General features: G+C 45.1%; 1 protein-coding gene across 1 annotated transcript in view; it reads left to right on the top strand.

Annotated features, from left to right (window-relative positions):
- The window catches only part of HIBADH (3-hydroxyisobutyrate dehydrogenase), a 132,958-nt gene extending 113,808 nt beyond the window's left edge, over positions 1-19,150 (top strand). The window contains exon 8 of the mRNA XM_079931869.1: positions 19,011-19,150. Within this exon, the coding sequence (XP_079787995.1) occupies positions 19,011-19,031 (21 nt within the window). The 3' untranslated portion in view covers positions 19,032-19,150. The remainder of the gene's footprint in view (positions 1-19,010) is intronic.
- Positions 19,151-19,359: the final 209 nt, after the last annotated feature.

The raw sequence follows: 19,359 nt of genomic DNA, 5'->3' as shown, positions 1-19,359 counted from the left end.
AGGGCAGATGCCTCTGTCCTCCCTCACTCGGGCCCTGGGGAGACTGCTGGCTTGAAGGACTCTCTGAAAGAAAGATTCCATTAGTGATATCAGTCACACGCTGGCATTTTTGGTTTTTAAAAACAATCTGTGTGTTATCTTTTGAAAATACCTGGTTGTGCTTCTCCTGGAACAGTACTGATAGCATCCCTCATCTATGGTACAGCTTGGCGTACTTGCTCTCTTCGGAAGAAATTAAACTTCAAAGAAAATTCTCCTCAAGGCAGTCAAAGAGTTACCTAATCTCCAGCTCTTTAGAGTTGGGGAATCTTTTCTTATGTTAGCCCTGTTATGCCAGATGGTTTCCTCTTTTTTTTTTTTTTAAATTTTATTGACTGATTGATTGATTGATTTTTGGCTGTGTTGGGTCTTCATTGCTGTGCGCGGGCTTTCTCTAGTTGCAACGAGCAGGGGCTACTCTTCGTTGCAGTGTGTGTGCTTCTCATTGCGGTGGCTTCTCTTGTTGCGGAGCATGGGCTCTAGGCGCACAGGCTTCAGTAGTTGCAGAACGTGGGCTCAGTAGTTGTGGCGCATGGGCTTAGTTGCTCCGCGGCATGTGGGATCTTCCCAGACCAGGGATCGAACCCGTGTTCCCTTCATTGGCAGGCGGATTCTTAACCACTGTGCCACCAGGGAAGTCCCCAGATGGTTTCCTCTTAAAAAAAGAAATCATAAATGAATTCTGCATGGTCAGGTATTGTCATCTTTGCAGAGAATTGTCTTTGCGTAATGTCCTATCTGATGGACCATTCTATGTATCATATGCTACATAATCTCCACCAGTGTATACTGTGGTCCATAAAACTGCTCTACTGTTTTCAGAAACTAGTAATTCACAAAGTAAACCTGAGACAGTGCTGTTAATAAACACAGATTACAAACAAGAAGGTAGTAAGTGGAAATAATGCACTCATTTAAGAGTAATAAAGCCTTTGATCTTACTTTGAAGGAAAGAGTCTATGTTTAAACTCCCCATTCAGGGACAGCCAGATGCCCATAAAGAGCAGTGCTTTGCTTTGATAGAAAATCACTGAGGCCTGTCTAGCAGGTCTGGTTTGTAAACAGATTAGTTAAGGGCTCATCAGGACTGATTTGCATAGGATTCAGCAAGCCCCAGTCACTTTTTCAACCTTAATGAGCGATGCCGTTTCAGGTTAGAAATTACACCATTTTTTTTTTTCTAGCTAGAAATCTTAGGTAATTATTTTGTGGGAAAGGGAAAGAATATTCATATAAAGTGAACCCTTGCTGTCTGCAGCTAATGGGAAAATGATGACCTGTTTTGCTTGCTCCAAATTGTGAAGGATATAATGAAGGATGTAGGTTATGAGTTTAAAATTGGGTTACAAAAAGGCTTTTCTCCCTTTCTATGTTATTTGAGAGATAAAGGAGGATTAATCTGAATTATCACAGAAAAGGTAACATGGAGCTGCAGACTCAGACCACAAATATTTATTTACCTTCAAAAGTTTCTGGAGGACCTCTTTGGAGTCAGGCTGTGTTCTATGGGCCGGGCTTCCCTCCCTCAGTGCTCAAGGCAGACAGAAGCCCTGCCCTCACGGAGCCTACCTTCTAGAGCCTACCATTATGGTGAAATGGGAACAGTAGAGGAAAGGAAACACATGTTCTAAAATGTCTGCTAGTTAGCAGCCCTTTGCTTGAGAGATGGCAAGACCAGTATTCCCAGAGAGAAAAGATCCTCTGATCAGTCAAACTGTACTTTTATTTTTGATTTTCAGAATAACTAGTAATTGCCTTGCTATCAGAAATCAAGAATATCTTCTCTCCTTAAATTTTGGAGTGAAGAAAATGTCAAAAGAAAACCTTTGCTTACTCTGATCCTTGAATAGATAACAAATGGGCAGCTCAGTAGAGACAACTGAGAACTTTGAAAATAAACAGTTTCTCAAGAAAATGAAATGATTTCGGAAGTTTTCAACTCTGACCTTCCAAAACGGCAGTGAATGGACGGTGGGCAGTGGTCTATTTCTTTGGTTTGCAGCAGCGTCGTTCTGCTTATGAGAGATGCTTTTAAGCATTGTAAACATTGGTGACACTAACTTGCTCATTTGGGAACTTGGGTTTAAATAATAACCTTCAGCCTCTGTGTCTGGCCTTGTCAAGGCCAAGGACCTCAACCATACCCTGCTTCCTAGAAGCCAGATCAAATCAGCACACTCGTATAAATGTCACCTTGGAGACATTCAACTCTGGAAAAAAAAAAGTTCCAGCTCTGGGAAGTGTTAGAAAAAAGGCCGGGGACAATTTCATACTGACTTGGCCAGGACTCCAGGTCCTGTCCAGGTAATTCAGATGGATAGGGGGTGTAAAGGGAGGCCGTGCCCTGTGTTTCTCCAGATGGGTTTGATTAGGCTGAGGAGGAAGAGGACGTCTTGTTGAGTTGCCTGCTTGTGAAGATTGCTAGGGAGAGGGTTCCAGTGAAATCCATTTGCGACCACGCAAGACACCTGTACTCCTTAGGAAAGCTGGGTCACGTACATTCTGTATCTCTCAAGGGAACATACATGTGGCCTTGGAGGGCCTTACGGGTCCCTTTTCTGACACTCACGTCCCCCGCACCTGCACACATACACACACACAGTATTTCCTCATAGGGAGATCCCCCTCCAACTTGCCCTTTTCTACATCTCTCTCAGCTTCCACGGGGGAATACACCTGACGGCGTCTTTCAGGCAGGTGCACTTGCCTGGGGGGAGCCCTCTATGTGGTTACTGACAAGAAGGCTCCAACCTGCCATTCAGGAGTCTTTGACACGTAGCAACACCTGCATCCTAGACGCGCAACAGTGGGAATCCTGGCTCCTCTCCCTATTTCTATAGACATCTCTCTCCAGCTCACTTCTTCCCAGCTCAGGCCAGCCTGAGGCAGGTCAGCAAGACCAGTGCCTGAGCAGATGTCCGGATGGAGCTCCATGCAGACAAGGTCCGTTGTGGTTACATGTGTCCCAGCCACCCAGTGCAGTGCCTGACACATAGTATAGACTCACTAGATACTGCATTTGTTGGGAGAATGAATGAATAAATGAATGAATGAATGAGATACCAGTTTTTTGTTATAAGCATCCCCAGTTTTTATTAGTAATACTCTGACACTCCCCCTCCTTTGGAACACCAGGAACAGAGCCAAGCTCCTGTGGGCTCTGCTGCCATGGGCTCTGAGCACGAGGGATTGGAGGGGTTGGAGGGAAGCAGACTGGCTGTGGTGGGGCAGGTCTGCCAGGTCTCAGGAAGCCTGAGGGGGCGCCATCTGGGCTTTGGAAGCTCTCCTGAGTTAGCAACAACGCTTAGCCCCTGTTATTAAGGGCCCCAAGGCCAATTCCAAGGCATCAGGATTACACATGTAAAACCACTAGCCCAGCCTCTGACCTACAGCAGATACTCAATAAACGTCCCTGTCCCAGTACGGCTGTATCTGGATGCTGGCAGGTAAAAGCTTCGACTGGACTCACAGGCCCATTTCGTTGAAGTGCTGCTTGGCTAATCACCAAGCTTAGGGAACATGGAAACCCATCGCAGCAGAAAGCCAGAAGCTTTGCTTATTCTCGTTTTCCTGGGCTTATATACATGAGCGACATAGGTTTAAAAACCCACCTTTATTTTACAAACTTATAATCAAACTTTGGAAAATAATGATGAAAGCCACCCTTCATTCCCTCACTCACCTCCTGCATCTTTTAACATGGCAACGTTGAAGCAGGATGGTTGGGCCATAAAGAGGTCAGGCCTGAGCGTGAATCCCTGCTTTACTATCTCCTAGTATGTGACCTTGGACAGGTGACAGCCTCCCTCAGTCTCAGTTTTCTCATCTTAAAATAGGGATGATAACATTACCTACCTTATGGGGGAGCTGAAAGGCTTTAAAAAGACAATATATGTGCAGCACGTGGCACAGTGCCTGCCACAGAGTAAACGCTTTGACCCAGTCATTTCATTCCTAGTAATGCATCTTAAAGAAATAATGAAACATTTGTAATTGAGCACACAGAGATATATTTACAAGTGTACTCCTTCATCTTAGCTTGTTTTTTTTTTTTTTTTGCGGTACGTGGGCCTCTCACTGTTGTGGCCTCTCCCGTTGCGGAGCACAGGCTCCGGACGCACAGGTTCAGCGGCCATGGCTCACGGGCCCAGCCGCTCCGCGGCATGTGGGATCTTCCCGGACCGGGGCACGAACCCGTGTCCCCTGCATCAGGAGGCGGACTCTCAACCACTGCGCCACCAGGGAAGCCCCTTAGCTTGTTTTTATAGTGTTGACAAGTGGTTCGGTGCCTTTTCTGTGCTTTAGCCTCCTTCTCGGGCTCTTTCCAGCCAAGCTTTGTCAGGCCCAGAGTCAGCTGGTGAAGAGGTTTGGCTTTGGAGGTGGGAGAAAGGTATGAAGAGCTACCACAGGACTATAGGAACCCCTGAATGCTCCCTACATCTGTTAAATTGTCAATGGAGGCACAGCATGGCCGGTGAAAATTATCCATCCATCCTTGCTTCTAGCTACCTATAGCCCTCCTAGTTATTGGAGAGGGAGTGCAAATGATTGTACATAGGCAGACAAACATGATCCTAGAATAAATAATAGAGCCACAGAAAATAAAATAGAGCCACTGTGCGCAGCCAGGAGAAGACGGGGTCAGGAATAGGGGAGAAGAGAGAAGTAAAGAGAGAGCTGCCTTTATTTGGCAGCTAGAGAGACGGGGGAAAGAATAGTGACTTTGGAGCATGGCAGACTTATATTTGAAACCCAGCATGGTATTAGCACACTAACATTTCTAAAGTTTAGTTTTCTTATTTTTGAAATGGAAAAGCAGTTCATAGAGCTTTCGGGAGAAATAAATGAGATGAAAGAGTATATATAAAGCATCTGACCCATGGAAGATACTCGATAAAACTCAGTTCCACTTTCAAATATTTGGTCCTGTTGTCCCCTTAAGAAAACTGTGTGCTGTACAATGTGCGTTGATTTCACATTCAGAGGACATGATCAATGCAGCATCTTTAAAATGATCTTATGTCCCACATGTGAATGGTCTGGTTTATATAGTTTGCATACTTTTCATTATCTTAGTGAGATTTTAAAGCATTTACCCTTGTACTAACCTTGTCGATTAAAGACCCTGTTGTTGACTGATTCAAGCAGAAGTTGGTTCAATAGTGAAGAAGTAGATTAGTAAGGCCAAGAGAAACATTTTAAAAATGTGATCTCATGAAAGGTGGTGCTTAGGCCTGCAATATGCACTTGTGTTTATCATCGTGGTGAGTTGTGTTCACATCTATTGCATGAGTGACAGAGGGTTTTGAAGTTTACTCAAAATCCAACTGCAAAGGCTGCTCAGATTAGGGATTGGGGGTGGCATAAACCTGCTTTTACCCAAATGTCCCATGCAGATAAGCAGCAGGGTCGAGGGAGTATAAAAAACGGTCCTCTCAGCTTCAGTCTTCTGTTTTACTTCCTCTGTCCAGAGTATTTGCTAAAGTAATTTACAGTTTGGAAAGCTGTGCTCGCCCTACCTGAAGCACTAAAAATTCATGGTGAGGCCCCAGCTTATCACAGGCAGTAAAGGCTCACAACTGTAATGGACTAAAAGAGCCATTGCCCAAGATACCACCGAGGCAAAGTCCTTTTTTCCCCCTTAAGATAAGTATGTAGTCTACTGGATATTTTTAGAGCTCACATTTTTATATTATGCTTTTGGATTTCATTAAACCAGCTCCAAGGTTGACTTTCATGTTTGCAGTAATGTACCCCTTGTCTTCCCTTTATTTCCCATCTCACTATTACCTCTACCCTAGCGGGGCTTTTTGGTGTTGGAAGAGGGTGTGCAGTTTGATCCATCTTGCAGTTAGAACAGGAAAATACATGTGAGGAAGATGATGTTTGCATTCAGTCAAGAATTAGCCTTCTAATTTCAATGACAAAATATGGATCCCAAACTTCAGCAGCAGTGGAAAGCAGCATTGTTGGAAATGACGCAGCAGGAAACTTACTTGCTGAGTTTAGAATGATTACCAACTTCCATCATACTCCCTTCTAGTGAAATGTAACAGTTTCTTGTAAGAGTCATAGACATTATTCAAAACCAATCTGTTTAGCAAATGATGGAATTTATTGATGCCAGAGAGCAGATTTATTTAAAAACCCAAGAGTTCTGCTCTAAAAAAAAATTAAAGAAAAAAAGATTGCCTCAAATATTATAGTATCCTGAAACTTCAGTGGCCTGTAGTCGTGTCACTTTTGACCATCTACATCCGCTCTCTTTCTAAATGCCATAGAAAGGAAAAGGGCTAGAAAGTATCACTGATTTTGCTTCTTTACTGCCTATCTTTTGGATAGCTTGGAAACCTAGTCTTTGTTGGCTTTGTTTGGTTTAGGTTTTTCTTTCTTTCCAAATAAGTAACAACAGTTACCTATCCCCTGGCTCTTGTGGACCTAGGACCAGCAGGAATGGCATCACCTGGGAGCAGAACCCCAGCCGCACCCAGCCCAGACCTGCTGAATCAGAATCTGCAAAATAACAGGATCTTTTCACATTCAGGTCTGAGAAGAGCTGGTGACTGAGTAGGGCTCAGCCCATGCTGTGTTAGGGGATACTGTGTTAGGTTATAATTAGTAAGTTTTTAGTTTGAAGGGGTATTCTTTGGGAGCAGAAAACACAGACTGAGAGCACTTCCAAAAGCAGAAGGTTTACTGATGGGATATACATGGACCCGAGCTGGAATCTGAAATCAAGACCCAAGGCAGCTCTAGGGAGTGGGCTGCCCTCTGCTTCTGCTGCCTCGTAACTTTGTCTTCCACTTGGCCCATCATGGTCCCTCTCCGAATACTTTGTTCCATCATCACGTCCTTTCAACTTCAGCTCATATTGGTGCCTGATTTCCTCCATATTTGCCAGATCAAATTCTCAAGAGCTGGAATCTGATTGGCCCAGTTCCGTGTTCTGCTCCCAGCCCCCCGTAGTCACTGGCCAGCCTATGGACTGGACTCTTCGATCAGCTCAATGGGAGGCAAATGGTCTGCATAAAGGCTGCTCCTTGCCCGGCAGGCAGGGAGACAGTCCTGAGAGGTGGGCTCCTGACCACCCATCAATCTAATCACAGCTTTTAAGAAACACAGCATGAAATTCTGAATGCATCTTGGAAAAAAGCACTTACCTGCTTCACAAGGCAAATGTCAGTGTGCGCCAAGACAATAGAAAACTTTCCTAAATCATCTATTGCCAGACCTGTTCTAGGGTAGGAAGGAGGGAAAGATGTGTATGGGGAACTGAGCATTCATTTTAAGATCTTCTGTGGGCCTGTTCATTTTAGAGACGTATCATGACAAGATAGAAAACTAGGTACATGGGAGCCTGGTGAGAGACAGTCGCACTGGTTGAGATTTGCTGGGTGATTATTCAGAAGACAGGCCACCCTCTTATATCTCTTCCGAGAGCCTAATAGCATAGCTGACTTTATGAAGCCTGGAAGAAATTGCTGGAGAAAATTTTAATGTTTAAAAATTATTACTGAAAGGGCTTCCCTGGTGGCGCAGTGGTTGGGAGTCCGCCTGCCGATGCAGGGGACGCGGGTTCGTGCCCCAGTCCGGGAAGATCCCACATGCCGCGGAGCGGCTGGGTCCGTGAGCCATGGCCGCTGAGCCTGCGCATCCGGAGCCTGTGCTCCGCAACGGGAGAGGCCACAACAGTGAGAGGCCCGCGTACCGCAAAAAAAAAAAAAAATTACTGAAGGATTTGAAATCTTTAAGAATGCCAGGAACTTGAGTATTTCTAGAAAAATTGTAAATCCCAGAGCAGATATGTCAGCCATCTGGGGACCAAAAACTAACCCCTTTGACGCCGTAACAAGGTAACCTGACTTCGCGGAAGCCCCGTAGTCTCATTTTAAAGGCACCGCCTGGAGTTGGTTACCGGCTCCAAGAACGGGGATGATTTGGTTTGTGGGGCATCTCTCTGCTGGTCAGGCCCCTCCTCCCTCCTGGCTCAGCCTGGACCAGGATGGCAGCAGAACTGATCCTGCTTCCTGTGCGCTCTCCCCTCCGCCTATCCCACCCACGGTCGCCCCTGCGGCCTTCCTGGAGCACAGCCACAACTCAGACCTGACCTGCTCAGCCTTCAGAGGTTGCCAGGCAGCAGCAGGTGTTTCCACTGCCCCAGGCCAGCCGCGATCCCACCTCTGCTCACCTGACCACAGCCCCTGTCATTCTGAAGGGCTTCCAGCCCCGACGTCGCATGTCCCTGCCTAGAATCTCCTCTGATCTTCATCTACCCAAATGCTGCCCCCTTTCAAAGTGGGTCTCCGATGCTGCCCCTTCAAGATCCCCCTCCTGGTTCTCTTCCTCTCAGCAGCTGTGACTCTCACATGTCACTTCCCTTTTGGGTTTTGTGGGTTGTTCAACTTTAACTCAAAAAATGACATTCCTTTCCTGTTGGGTCAGAAGTCCCTTGAGAGTGGGGACCTTAAGCCTCACATGGAGCGTGCATGGTAGGAAACCAGAGGGGTAGAGTAAGGCCTGTAGCATCTGGACTCCGACTTCTGCCAGAATTCACACTCCTGGTGGACTTACTCGCTGTAGTTTGCGTGGCTTTGGACAAGTCACTGGCCTCTCCCAGACCCGTCAAGGAAGACAAGAATTGTACCCACCTCACAGGCTTGGTGGAGGATCACTTCTGAAGCACCTCTCAGATTCCCAAGCGCCTCTCACACCATCAGCTGCTGCTCTGGTGGTTACAGGAGACGCTCGGCAAATGCCAGGCCCCAGGCAGCTGCGGCACCAGGATGCCGGAGGCTCGGGTTCTAGCCAACTGCATTCACCTGCTCCTCCGTGAAGGCTTTTATAAGCGTCAAGGCTTTTATAAGCGCTGCTAACAGGCAGAATTGCTGGGTTTGAGTTTCACCTCCTCCCCAACGCCTCAGCTTCTGGAGGAGGTGCTAATGAGCAGTGAAATGAGCACCAGGTGGGCTGTAAGGGAGGCGGAGGCGGAGGCAGAAGCAGGCAAGGAGCTCGGACAACCCTCTGCTAGATGATCAGCTCTGGAATCTGCCAGACCTAACATCTCGGAGCCCCGCGCTCCGTCCTACTTGGCACCGAGAAGAGAATAACTGTGCAGGGTCAGAGCAGCAGTTCTGGTTCTGGAAGAGTTCTGGAAAGAAGCCCAGGTCACGCCTCTCCCTGTCTGGCCCTGTGAGTAAGCTCCCAACCCCAGCCTCCACCCCAGGCATCCCGGTGTTTTAATAGCTGCTCTTTCTCTCGAGCAGGTACCATTTTTATTGGTCACCTTCTTGACAGAAATATTCAGCCACAGAATGTTCCTGGCAAGTGGCAGACTAAGAGTGCCATCGGCGGTGCAGGGACTCCAGCCTTCTGTTCCAGGGCCATGGCCAGAGCAGGCAGGCCCAGGACTGGCAGCTTCCCAGGCACCCAAGAAGCCAGTGACCTCGCTCTGTGTGGGGGGAAAAGCGGCGGAACAGGCGGGCTTCAGTGAGCCTTCCTCTCCCCTCAACCCACAGGCGAGCGCGGGGCCTTGAAGGGACAGGCCTCCCCCCAGAGGCAGAGAGGTCAGTGGCTCTCAACACTGCTGCACATGAGAACCACCCGGGGAGGTGTTTTTTAAAAATACAGATGCCCAGACTCCATCCCCAGGGTTTCTTTTTTATTATTATTATTGTTTTTAATAATTCCAGCAACTGAGAAGCAAGGATTCCCTTTTAAGCTGAAGTCCTATATAATTTTCAGTGCCCTAAATTTTCTTCTTTTAAGAGGTGAATTTTATTTATTTATTTACGTCTGTGTTGCGTCTTCGTTTCTGTGCGAGGGCTTTCTCTAGTTGCGGCGAGCAGGGGCCACTCTTCATCGCGGTGCTCGGGCCTCTCACTATCGCGGCCTCTCTTGTTGCGGAGCACAGGCTCCAGACGTGCAGGCTTAGTAGTTGTGGCTCACGGGCCTAGTTGCTCCGCGGCATGTGGGATCTTCCCAGACCAGGGCTCGAATCCGTGTCCCCTGCATTGGCAGGCAGATTCTCAACCACTGCGCCACCAGGGAAGCCCCCCAGGGTTTCTTATTGAATTGGTTTGGGTTGGGGCCTGGGCAGCCATATTTTTTAAAACTCCCAGGTGATCCTGGTTCGGCCTGATTAGAGACCCACGAACAGAAAGGAACAGCGAGGACACCCCATGATATGAAAGAGAGCACAGGCCTCGGGGTCCAGTAGACGTGGGGATACCCCTGGACCACTGATTAGCTGGCAGTCCCTCAGGCAGAGGCACAACCTCCTGGGTCCTTGATTTCTTTAATCGGCAAAGGGGAGGTGATGCCGCCATCGTGAAAGCTGTTGTGTAGTTAATTGAGGGAAGGCGTGTACAGCACTCAGCCCTTAGCAAAGTCTTCCTTTCTCTGTATTTGTAGGCCTACACTTTACAAATAACAGAGAATTCACTTAAGTAATAAAAATTGAACACACTCTACAGTACTTGGTCTATAGTTCTTTACCCTGCTGAGGTTCCACTGACATTAAGTCAGAGATTCTCAGTGGGGGAGGGAAGGAAACATGTTCCCTCATGAAGGCACATCAGAAAGCGGGTAGAGAAGGAGGCACAGTATACTTCGGAAAAATCATGAAATAGGCTTGACGCCCAGAGAGACTTAGACGGGCTCTATCTCCCATGTTGCCTAAGTGGCAGTCTTTTACAGTGGGCAGAGAGCATGCCTGACCTCTTCTGTGGAGGGAGAGGCTGTATCTTCCTAGGCTGTGGGCTATACAAAATACTTAAAAAGGTAGTGTGGGACAATGTCATTCATGGCTCTGCTTTGCTAGACGTGCAGAAATACAAGCGACCCACGGAGAATGGTCTCCTAACAAGTCTATGCTCTTAATACCCTACACCAGGGTCAGTAAACTATGACCCAACGGCATGCAGCTTGTTTTCTACTGCCTGTGTTTTTCTACTGCCAATCTACTAAGAATGATTTTTACATCTTAAACACTTACATAGACACACACACACACACAAAATATGCAACAGAAACTTTATGTGGCCTGCAAAGCCCGACTATCTGGCCCTTTACAGAAAAGTTTGCCAACGCCTGCCCTATGCAATACTGCTTCTGTAGCCCTGGCTGGACTAATGCCAAGAAGTAGATGAACCTGACTTATTCTAACATTTTCTGTAACCATTCAGTTTTCTAGGGCTAGTGTGTTGCAGGTTGAATTCCCTAGGAAGCAGACTCTGAGAGTGAGTTTAATGAATAGAATGTTTATTAAGGAATGCCTTTGGTATCATCACCTGTGGAAAATGGGGGAGAGGGGAGTTGGAGTAGATAGAGAAGCCAAGCTGTGATGCAAGCCCAGCAGTAGACTCAGCCAGTTCCACAGGAGCTCTGGACGTAGAATATCCCCTCAGAGTGTTCCCAAGTTGTACTGAGATGTCTGGGCCTTTATGCTCCTGTAACGATCAGTCGCTGGATATCGGCCACTTGGGAAGGGGCCACACCTTGGGCCAGGTGGCTCTCCGGAGCTGAGGCCATCCCTGAAGGAACTGACAACTGAAGGCTGCTTGTCCAACACTCCCAGCAGCCGAGTTAGCAGATCTTTTGTTTAAGGTGGATCTGGGAGGTGCATTACTATGTCCAAGACATTGTACAAACATTCTAGGGCCATGACTGTGGAATCATTAGAGGTGGGAGTGATTTTTCTAATCTCTTTATCCCCTGAAGTACTTAGCATAGAGTCCTGCAAGAAGTTAAGTATCTGATGAGTATATATTCATTGAGAGGATGGATGGATGCTTGGGTGAGATGAATAAATTATGTAAGTTTAAGCATAAGGACCTTGTTTTCTAGTTCTTTGGTCTTCCTTTCATGGTTCTTTTCTGCTCCCTCTACCCATTTTAAGTTTAAAAATCACCTAGTAATAAAATGCAAAGAACAGAGATGTTCAAAAATATGTGTGGAATGAATAAAAAATGAATCAATTACTGAAAAGAATTTTAAATCTAAAATAACTTAAAGTTCTGAGTATTCCTGTGTATTTTGTTATAATTTTATTTTTCCTGAAACTCTTCCAAAGCCTCTGTTTTTTTTTTTTTTTTTGGCAGTATGCGGGCCTCTCACTGTTGTGGCCTCTCCCATTGCGGAGCACAGGCTCCAGACACGCAGGCTCAGTGGCCATGGCTCACGGGCCCAGCTGCTCTGTGGCATGTGGGATCTTCCCGGACCGGGGCACGAACCCGTGTCCCCTGCATCAGCAGGCGGCCTCTCAACCACTGTGCTACCAGGGAAGCCCCAAAGCCTCTATTTTTAAAAAATTTAAATCTTTATTAAGAAGTAATTCTTGCTTGTAAAAAAAAAGAAAAAAGGAAAAAAGTATATAAAGTAGAAAACTAAGTCCTCCCTTCCTAATTATATTAACAGCACGTTTTGTGTTCTTTTAGATTTTTAAAATGTATATACTATCATTTACTTATATGTAGATGTGTCTATTTGTCTAAAATGGTATTATCAAATATTTTCCCCCCAAAAGCATATGATAGACATCTATATCAATACTAAAGACTGTTGATTCTTTCAAAGATGCAATGTCCTGGTCATATTCTCAGCCCCAAGAATTCAACAAAGGTGATTTAAATTGAATTCAATTTCTAAAGTTTGCTTCCCCAGAGCCTTTATTACTTTAGATCCCATGGGTTTGGAAGCCGGGTTAGGATGGGGAAAGAGCTACACTAAGAACTTGCCTGAGGGAGAGGGGCTAGCAGTGTTGTTAAAATCTTTCATGAGCTATGAGGGGAGCTGGTGCTCACATGAGCAGGTGCAGTCTGGCAGATCTTCCTCTCATAGAAAGATGGAAGGAATGTGATAGAACTAGGATAGCTCCCTCCCTGCCAGGCTTAGAAACCCCCAGTTGTCTAGGGAGTTCCCTGGTAGCCTAATGGTTAAGATTCTGAGATTTCACTGCCATTGCCCAGGTTAAATTCCTGGTCAGGGAACTGAGATACTGTGAGCCATGTGGCATGGCAAAAAAAAAAGGAACAAAAAGAAACCTCCCAGTTCTCTAAAGGCATGAGTTCTATGGTACTCATCCTTAATCGGTGTCCAAAGGTCACTAACTGACATAGGCTTTATGGGGCACAGAAAACCCATTGTTTCTGATGCTTCCTTAAGAAGCCAGAAACCATGAAGCACCATGCCCTGAGGTCCTCAACACCACTACATTCACCTCCTCCCGAGACCCACTTCTGTTCATCAGGAGCCTTGGAGAGGGAAGCGCTATTATAGAATACCACCTCATCCTCTCTCCTTCCAAAGGCTGTTTCTTAAAATTAGCTTAAATAGGAAATTAATAACACTGATATACTTGACCTTTGAAAAAGAAACATTAGATTCTCTTTCTGGTAGCTGCAAAACTCAGCACTAGCCACAGAAGTGTGTGAGTCACTCAGAAAAGGGGCCAGTAGCTGCAGATCTCACCAATTCAAGTGAGAGGGGCAAAAGGCAAATTAAAATGTTATCTTGTGGATGCATCAGCTTGGTTTCCCAGGTATTTGGTGTGTGGAATTGCAGACTGTAATTTTCCTTCTTCTCCACAGCCCCATGCAATAGAGTTGAGGCAGTAGAACTGACTCACTACAGGCTTCCACCTCTCGGCCAGAATTAGACCTCAGGGAGGAAAAGGCAGTGTGGTATGTACTCAGACATCAGGATTTAGTCTCACTTGGGCCTTGGTTTGCTAGGAAATAGGCAACATCATGGATCAGTCTCTGACCAGTAAAGTGGGGGAAAGTAGATAAACCACAAAGAAAGGATCCTTGAATGGCTATCTACCCCAACTTTACCCCAGGCAGAAGTGATTTTCTACAGTTTTTGTTGGCAATTCTTTTGATATTCAAAGGAACAAAGAACAACTAACTCAATAATAATGACAAGAAACAGACAGTGGCCAATTACCCAATAACAAGGGTTAAACATATTTATAGGAGCCCTTTAAAAACTGAATTTCATAATAGGTGACAGACTTTTACTTTCAGTAGTGGCAGATAAGGACACTTGGATCAACTTATTTGTTGAGAACAATTAGAAAAGCTGGGCCAATTCATTTTTTAAAAAAATCCACTTGAAGGCATTAGAGAGTGAATAAGGCAGAAAAGAATTACCAGGTTAAGATTTGGGAGAAGATAGACACCCAGAGCAATGGAAACCCAGTAGCATGTAGGGTCACATCTGCCAATTACAGAAGAGGTGGTGGGGAGGTTGAGAAGCTAAGCAGGGCTCTGGTAGCCTTGCAGGACATGGGGAGACAGAAATTGGAGTCTAAGTCTGCCCAAGGTGAGGGAGCCTAGTAAGCATCCCATAATTTGGGTGATACCCCTAAATATCTATATTTTGGAAGTAAAGGTGACCAGAAGTAAACTAACTCTCAAAGAGTCTGAACCCCGGTTTCAAATCCTCTCATATCTGAATTTGGATTGCTATGTCCCTAGTTATCATCCAGAAGCAAACATAAATCCTTTCTGAAGGAATGATAACATCACCCTAGACTTCAAATTCTTTCTACTGTTTTTCCTATCCAATTTCAGACTCTCAGTCAAAAATAACCAGACACACAAGGAAAGAAAACACACATATAAAAATCCAGAGAAACAACAGACCCACAGAAACAATGGTATTATCCAGACAATGGAGGTATTAATGAAGATTTTAAAATAATCATGCTTGATATGTTCAAAGATATAAAAGATAAAATTGAGATTTTGGGCAGAGAAAAATGAAATGGAAACTGTAGAACTGAACTGAAGAACTCATTGGATGGGTTTAATAGAAAATTAGACATAGCTGTATAGAAAATTAATGAACTGAAAGGTCACTAAAAAATATTTGGAATGATATTTTGAAGGATGAGGAAAAAACAGAAGAAGGAATAAGGGATATGAAGAATCTGTGAGAAGGTCTAACATAATGTGTAAGTGGAATCCCAAAAGTGGAGGAGAGAAATTGAGCAGAAGCAATTGCAGTGATAGTTTCTGGGATTTGAAAAAATTGATGAAATACATCAAGCCACAGATTCAAAAATCACTACAAACTCCAAGCAGGACTAATACAAGAAAAACCAGACCTAGGCAAATCAGAGTAAAATTGTTCAAAACATCTTCAAAGAACTGACAGAAAATCACTGCCAGTTTAGAATCCTATACTCAGTGAAAATATCCTTCAAGAATGAAGGTGATTTTTCAGCCAAAAATGGATGAGTTTGTCACATGTACTAAAGGAAATACTAAAGAGTGTTCTTTACTCATAAGGAAAATGATCACGTATGGAAATAAGAGGTGTAGAAAGGAATAAAGAGTAATGGGAAGTGTAAGTATGTAGGGAACATAAATAAATATTGATTATGAAGATGCTTTGTGGAATTTATAATACATATAGAATTAAAATACATGTCAACAATATCACATGAGATCAGAAGTGGAAGAGAGGTAAAGTAGTGACCTAAGCTTCTTGTATCATCAGAAGAGAGTAAAAATACAAAATAACATTAGACTTTTTAATATCAAAGATGTATATTATAGTCTCAATGACTCTAATAATAGTAAAAGAGTGTATAACGTGATACATGCAATCACCCCCATGCATACATGCACGCACACATAGAAAAAAGATAGGACGGTCCATCAAAATGTTAATTGTGGTTATATGTGGATAGAAACAACCTGGTTAATTTTTTCCTTGCTTGTCTATATTTAATTTTTTCTTCATCTAACATGTGAAGAAGGGAGAATAAAGGGAGCCTTGTAATTTTATGACTTGTCTATTTCCCTTTTTAGCTCTTCTGAGCTACAGCTAGATGATTAAAAGTAAAATTTGCCATTAATTTAAAGCCTGTTTTTCCACTTAAAAATATAACCTGAATAACTTTTCCTGTCATTAAGTATTATTATATAATATTTTTAATGGCTGTAGAATAGTCCATTGTATAGCTGCTCTATAATTTATTTAACCATTTTCCTATTGTTGGACACTTGGATTATTTCCAAATTTTAGAAGGAATAAATATTTCTAATGAGCATTCCTTCATACATGTTTTTTCCTGAGGATATATTCCTAGAGGTATAATTGGGGTCAAAGGGCCGATGAAATATTAAGTTTTTTGATTCATATTACTAAGCTGCCTTTCATTAAGGCTGTATCTAGTTGCTTTTTAATTGACCAGTATAAGAGTACTGAGAATATATAAATAATAGTTTTTAACAGTGTCTGTGAAAGCTTGAAGCTTGCTGTCCATGCTAGAGAATTATGCCCAACAGTGCAGGATTGTGTGGAATTCACAGAAAGGGAGTAGTCTGATGAGTTTGTGTTAGTCTGGGGAAGCTTCATGGAGGAGGTGAGGCTTGAAAGCAGGTAATTGACTGGTCCAGAGGTCAAGGAAACAGCTGATGTGAAGCAGAGGCCTGCCTGTCCCCAGTGGGGAGATGTCTCAGAGTGGCTGCAGGGGAGAAGGCACTTGGTGCTGCCGAGTGGAGCGGGAGCAGGCTGGCCTTCATGGCTGGGGATGGGGCAGCCAGCCTGTGCTGGACTGGAGAAAATGGGTGCCAGGGTCAGGGCTCTGGAGTAAGGCAGAGTCTTGATGCAAGGGACGTATCCATGTCCTCATTTGACTCCCACACTTGATGATTCCTCAGAAATGGAAAGAAATTGGGGCTTTTCTCCCTTTCATTATATTAGGGGGGAAAAAAACCCACCAACACTGCCAATTTGCTAGATATTCTTGGAAGGATAATAAAATAAAACTTTCTTCTTTCAGCAGAATGGAATTAGACTCACCTTGTTACAGATTGTGCTGCTACCAATTAAAAAGAGAAAAGAAACTCTGCTGAAACATTCTCCATTTTTCAGCTGCTTTTATTTAATCTATGTAGTTTAAATTCCCCAAGGACCTTAAACTAAATCGGCCACCAAATATTGAAAAATAAAAACAAACTGTTAATTAGAGGGATTGCAAAGAATGCTTTTCCTTTGGTTTAGGGAAGTGGGGGAGTGGAGAGGATATGGGATGGGAACCCCTTTAAAGGTAGGGCAGAAAGGTTTAGGGCACCTTTCTTTCTCTCCAGGGATTTCAAAGTAAAGATTTGTAAAGACTCCAGGAATAGCTGAGACAGCGCTGGCTCTTGTTAAATCAGGTAGGGACCTCATTAGAGGTTGATGAAAACAGGCGGTCTCCCCGCTGGGAGAAGGTGCAAGGAAGCCTGAATGGAGACCCGCGCAGGACCGCCCCTGAGGAGACGCCCCACGCGCACCCGCAGCTGGGCGTCCTGAGCCCCAGGGAATGCCCAATGACGGCTGCCAGGGCAGACCCCACTCCCAGGAGCCTGCCTAGTCAAACTCTGCCATTGCCTACACACAGTCCCCACCTGCCTGGAAGCAGCCGCTTCTCACTGGGGCAGACACCTGGGAACGCATCTGGCCTGGCAGAGGAAAAGGTGCCACCCCTGGGACAGCGGCGGGCAGCGGTGCCCTCTCCCTGCATGCACCTGGGTACCGCGCAGCCGCCGGGTTTTGATCTCCACCCTGCGTGGCCTGGACTTCAGGGCCATATCATTGAATTCAAAAGCAGGACTTTGGGAGTCAAGAAATGGAATCTCGGATTTTTAACTTTTGAGTTTTTGTTGTTTGTTAAACTACTAAAGAGCATGAGGTGTATTGAGTGATAGTCACACTGCCCAGGTGACTATAGGTGACTTGCTTTTCTTCTTTGAACCTGTCTCCTCTCTGTAAAATGGGGCTAAAAATAAAACACAGCTCAGAAAATGTTGTGAAGGTTAGGTGAGATGATGCTGTTAACCATCTAGTAGGGGCCTGGCCCAGAGGAAGTGAGGGCAAATTAGGACTTATTCACACTCCAGATTCCAGGGGAAAGGCTACCTAGGTTGGGACCTCCACTGCAGTCAGGGGTCAAGTGAAAATTACAGGCTTCTCATTAAAAGAAAAGTATATTTCTTTAAAAAAAAATTATGTAGGACAGATGAATTCCTTCTGGGCAAATATGCCCAGTATGAAGTGGGATTCAGAGGTAAGAGAAGCGTGCAGTCATCTGTAGGACTCCCGGGCCAGGTGAGGATCCAATAGAGGAAGCCAGACCCCAGAGAAATCAGAGGAGCTGGATTTTATCAACTACTTAGTGCCCTGCTGCTCTGGTTCAGGCCTTTGTTTCCTTGATTTTCTCTGCATCAAACGTGTGTACTATTGTGGTAATTCTGGCCTATGTGGGAAGCCTGTGAACAATTATGTAGGCACCAAGATGGGATATATTTATTTGTCCACACGATTTCAGTCAAGGGAACTTTCCACTCCACCAAGCTCTGCACACCAGAATTTAGAAGTCTGTGCTTTAATTTTGCCTGATTCAGGGTCTAATCACTGTCTACTAGGTGACCAGCCTCTAGCCCTGTGCAACGGAGGTGCTGGCTCAGTCCATCAGAGTGGGCGGAAGGGGAAGGGGGTCCAGGGCTGTGACTTCTTCAGGGGGGTCACCGAGAGCCCTGGTCATTTGCAGATGGGCCATTGCTAAGGATGCAGTGTGGTCTTGGAGGCCATTGAGCCTCACGGGAAGGCTGCCACTTCTGGTCAGCTCCTGGGGCCCAGGCTAAGGTTAAATTGCGCCGGCAGCAACCCGGTGGTGGAGCTCACAGAGCCCCGTGTGGTGTAGGGTAGGCATCGCTTCTGCATGGGCAGCCTTCCCCTTCGGAAGCAGGGAGGGTTTTGGGTGCAGGGCGGTAAATCATGCTTTTGAAGGTCACTCAGAAACCTCTCCTGCTCTCCAGGCAAGGCCTTCACTTTCCCAGCGTTTGCCAGGCTTCCTCACTCTCTCTGCATCCTTAAGATAGTCCTATTTTGCTAAAAATATGTTAGCAACTGACATCTTGGAAAAGAATGAATGGAAGTCAGAGTTTGATGCTTTGCCTCTTAAAATTCACATCCAGTTTGCCAGACGGCAGGAGTGAGAATGATATTTGATGTGGACAGTTGGCCAAGCCACCCAGAGAGAGACCCCTGCTCATCGTCAGAGCCCTCACCGTGGAGCCACGTCTCCTAGCTGAGGAAACCGAGGTAATGTTCCCCTTCATGTGGATCGTCCCTCCCTGTTTCCTCCACATCCCTAGAAATCCTAGCTGTACATCATTAGAAATGTGATACCTAAGTGTTACATTTTCAATAATGTGCTCAATAATTATTCAATAATAATTGAATGGAATTCAATAATTATTCAATAATTATTGAATTCCATTATTGAATTAATAATAATTCAATAATTATTCCTTCAGCCCCCAA

This window comes from Stenella coeruleoalba (genome assembly GCF_951394435.1).
Source record: "Stenella coeruleoalba genome assembly, chromosome: 9".
Classification (NCBI taxonomy): domain Eukaryota; kingdom Metazoa; phylum Chordata; class Mammalia; order Artiodactyla; family Delphinidae; genus Stenella; species Stenella coeruleoalba.
This window is presented reverse-complemented; position numbering and strand designations above follow the sequence as displayed.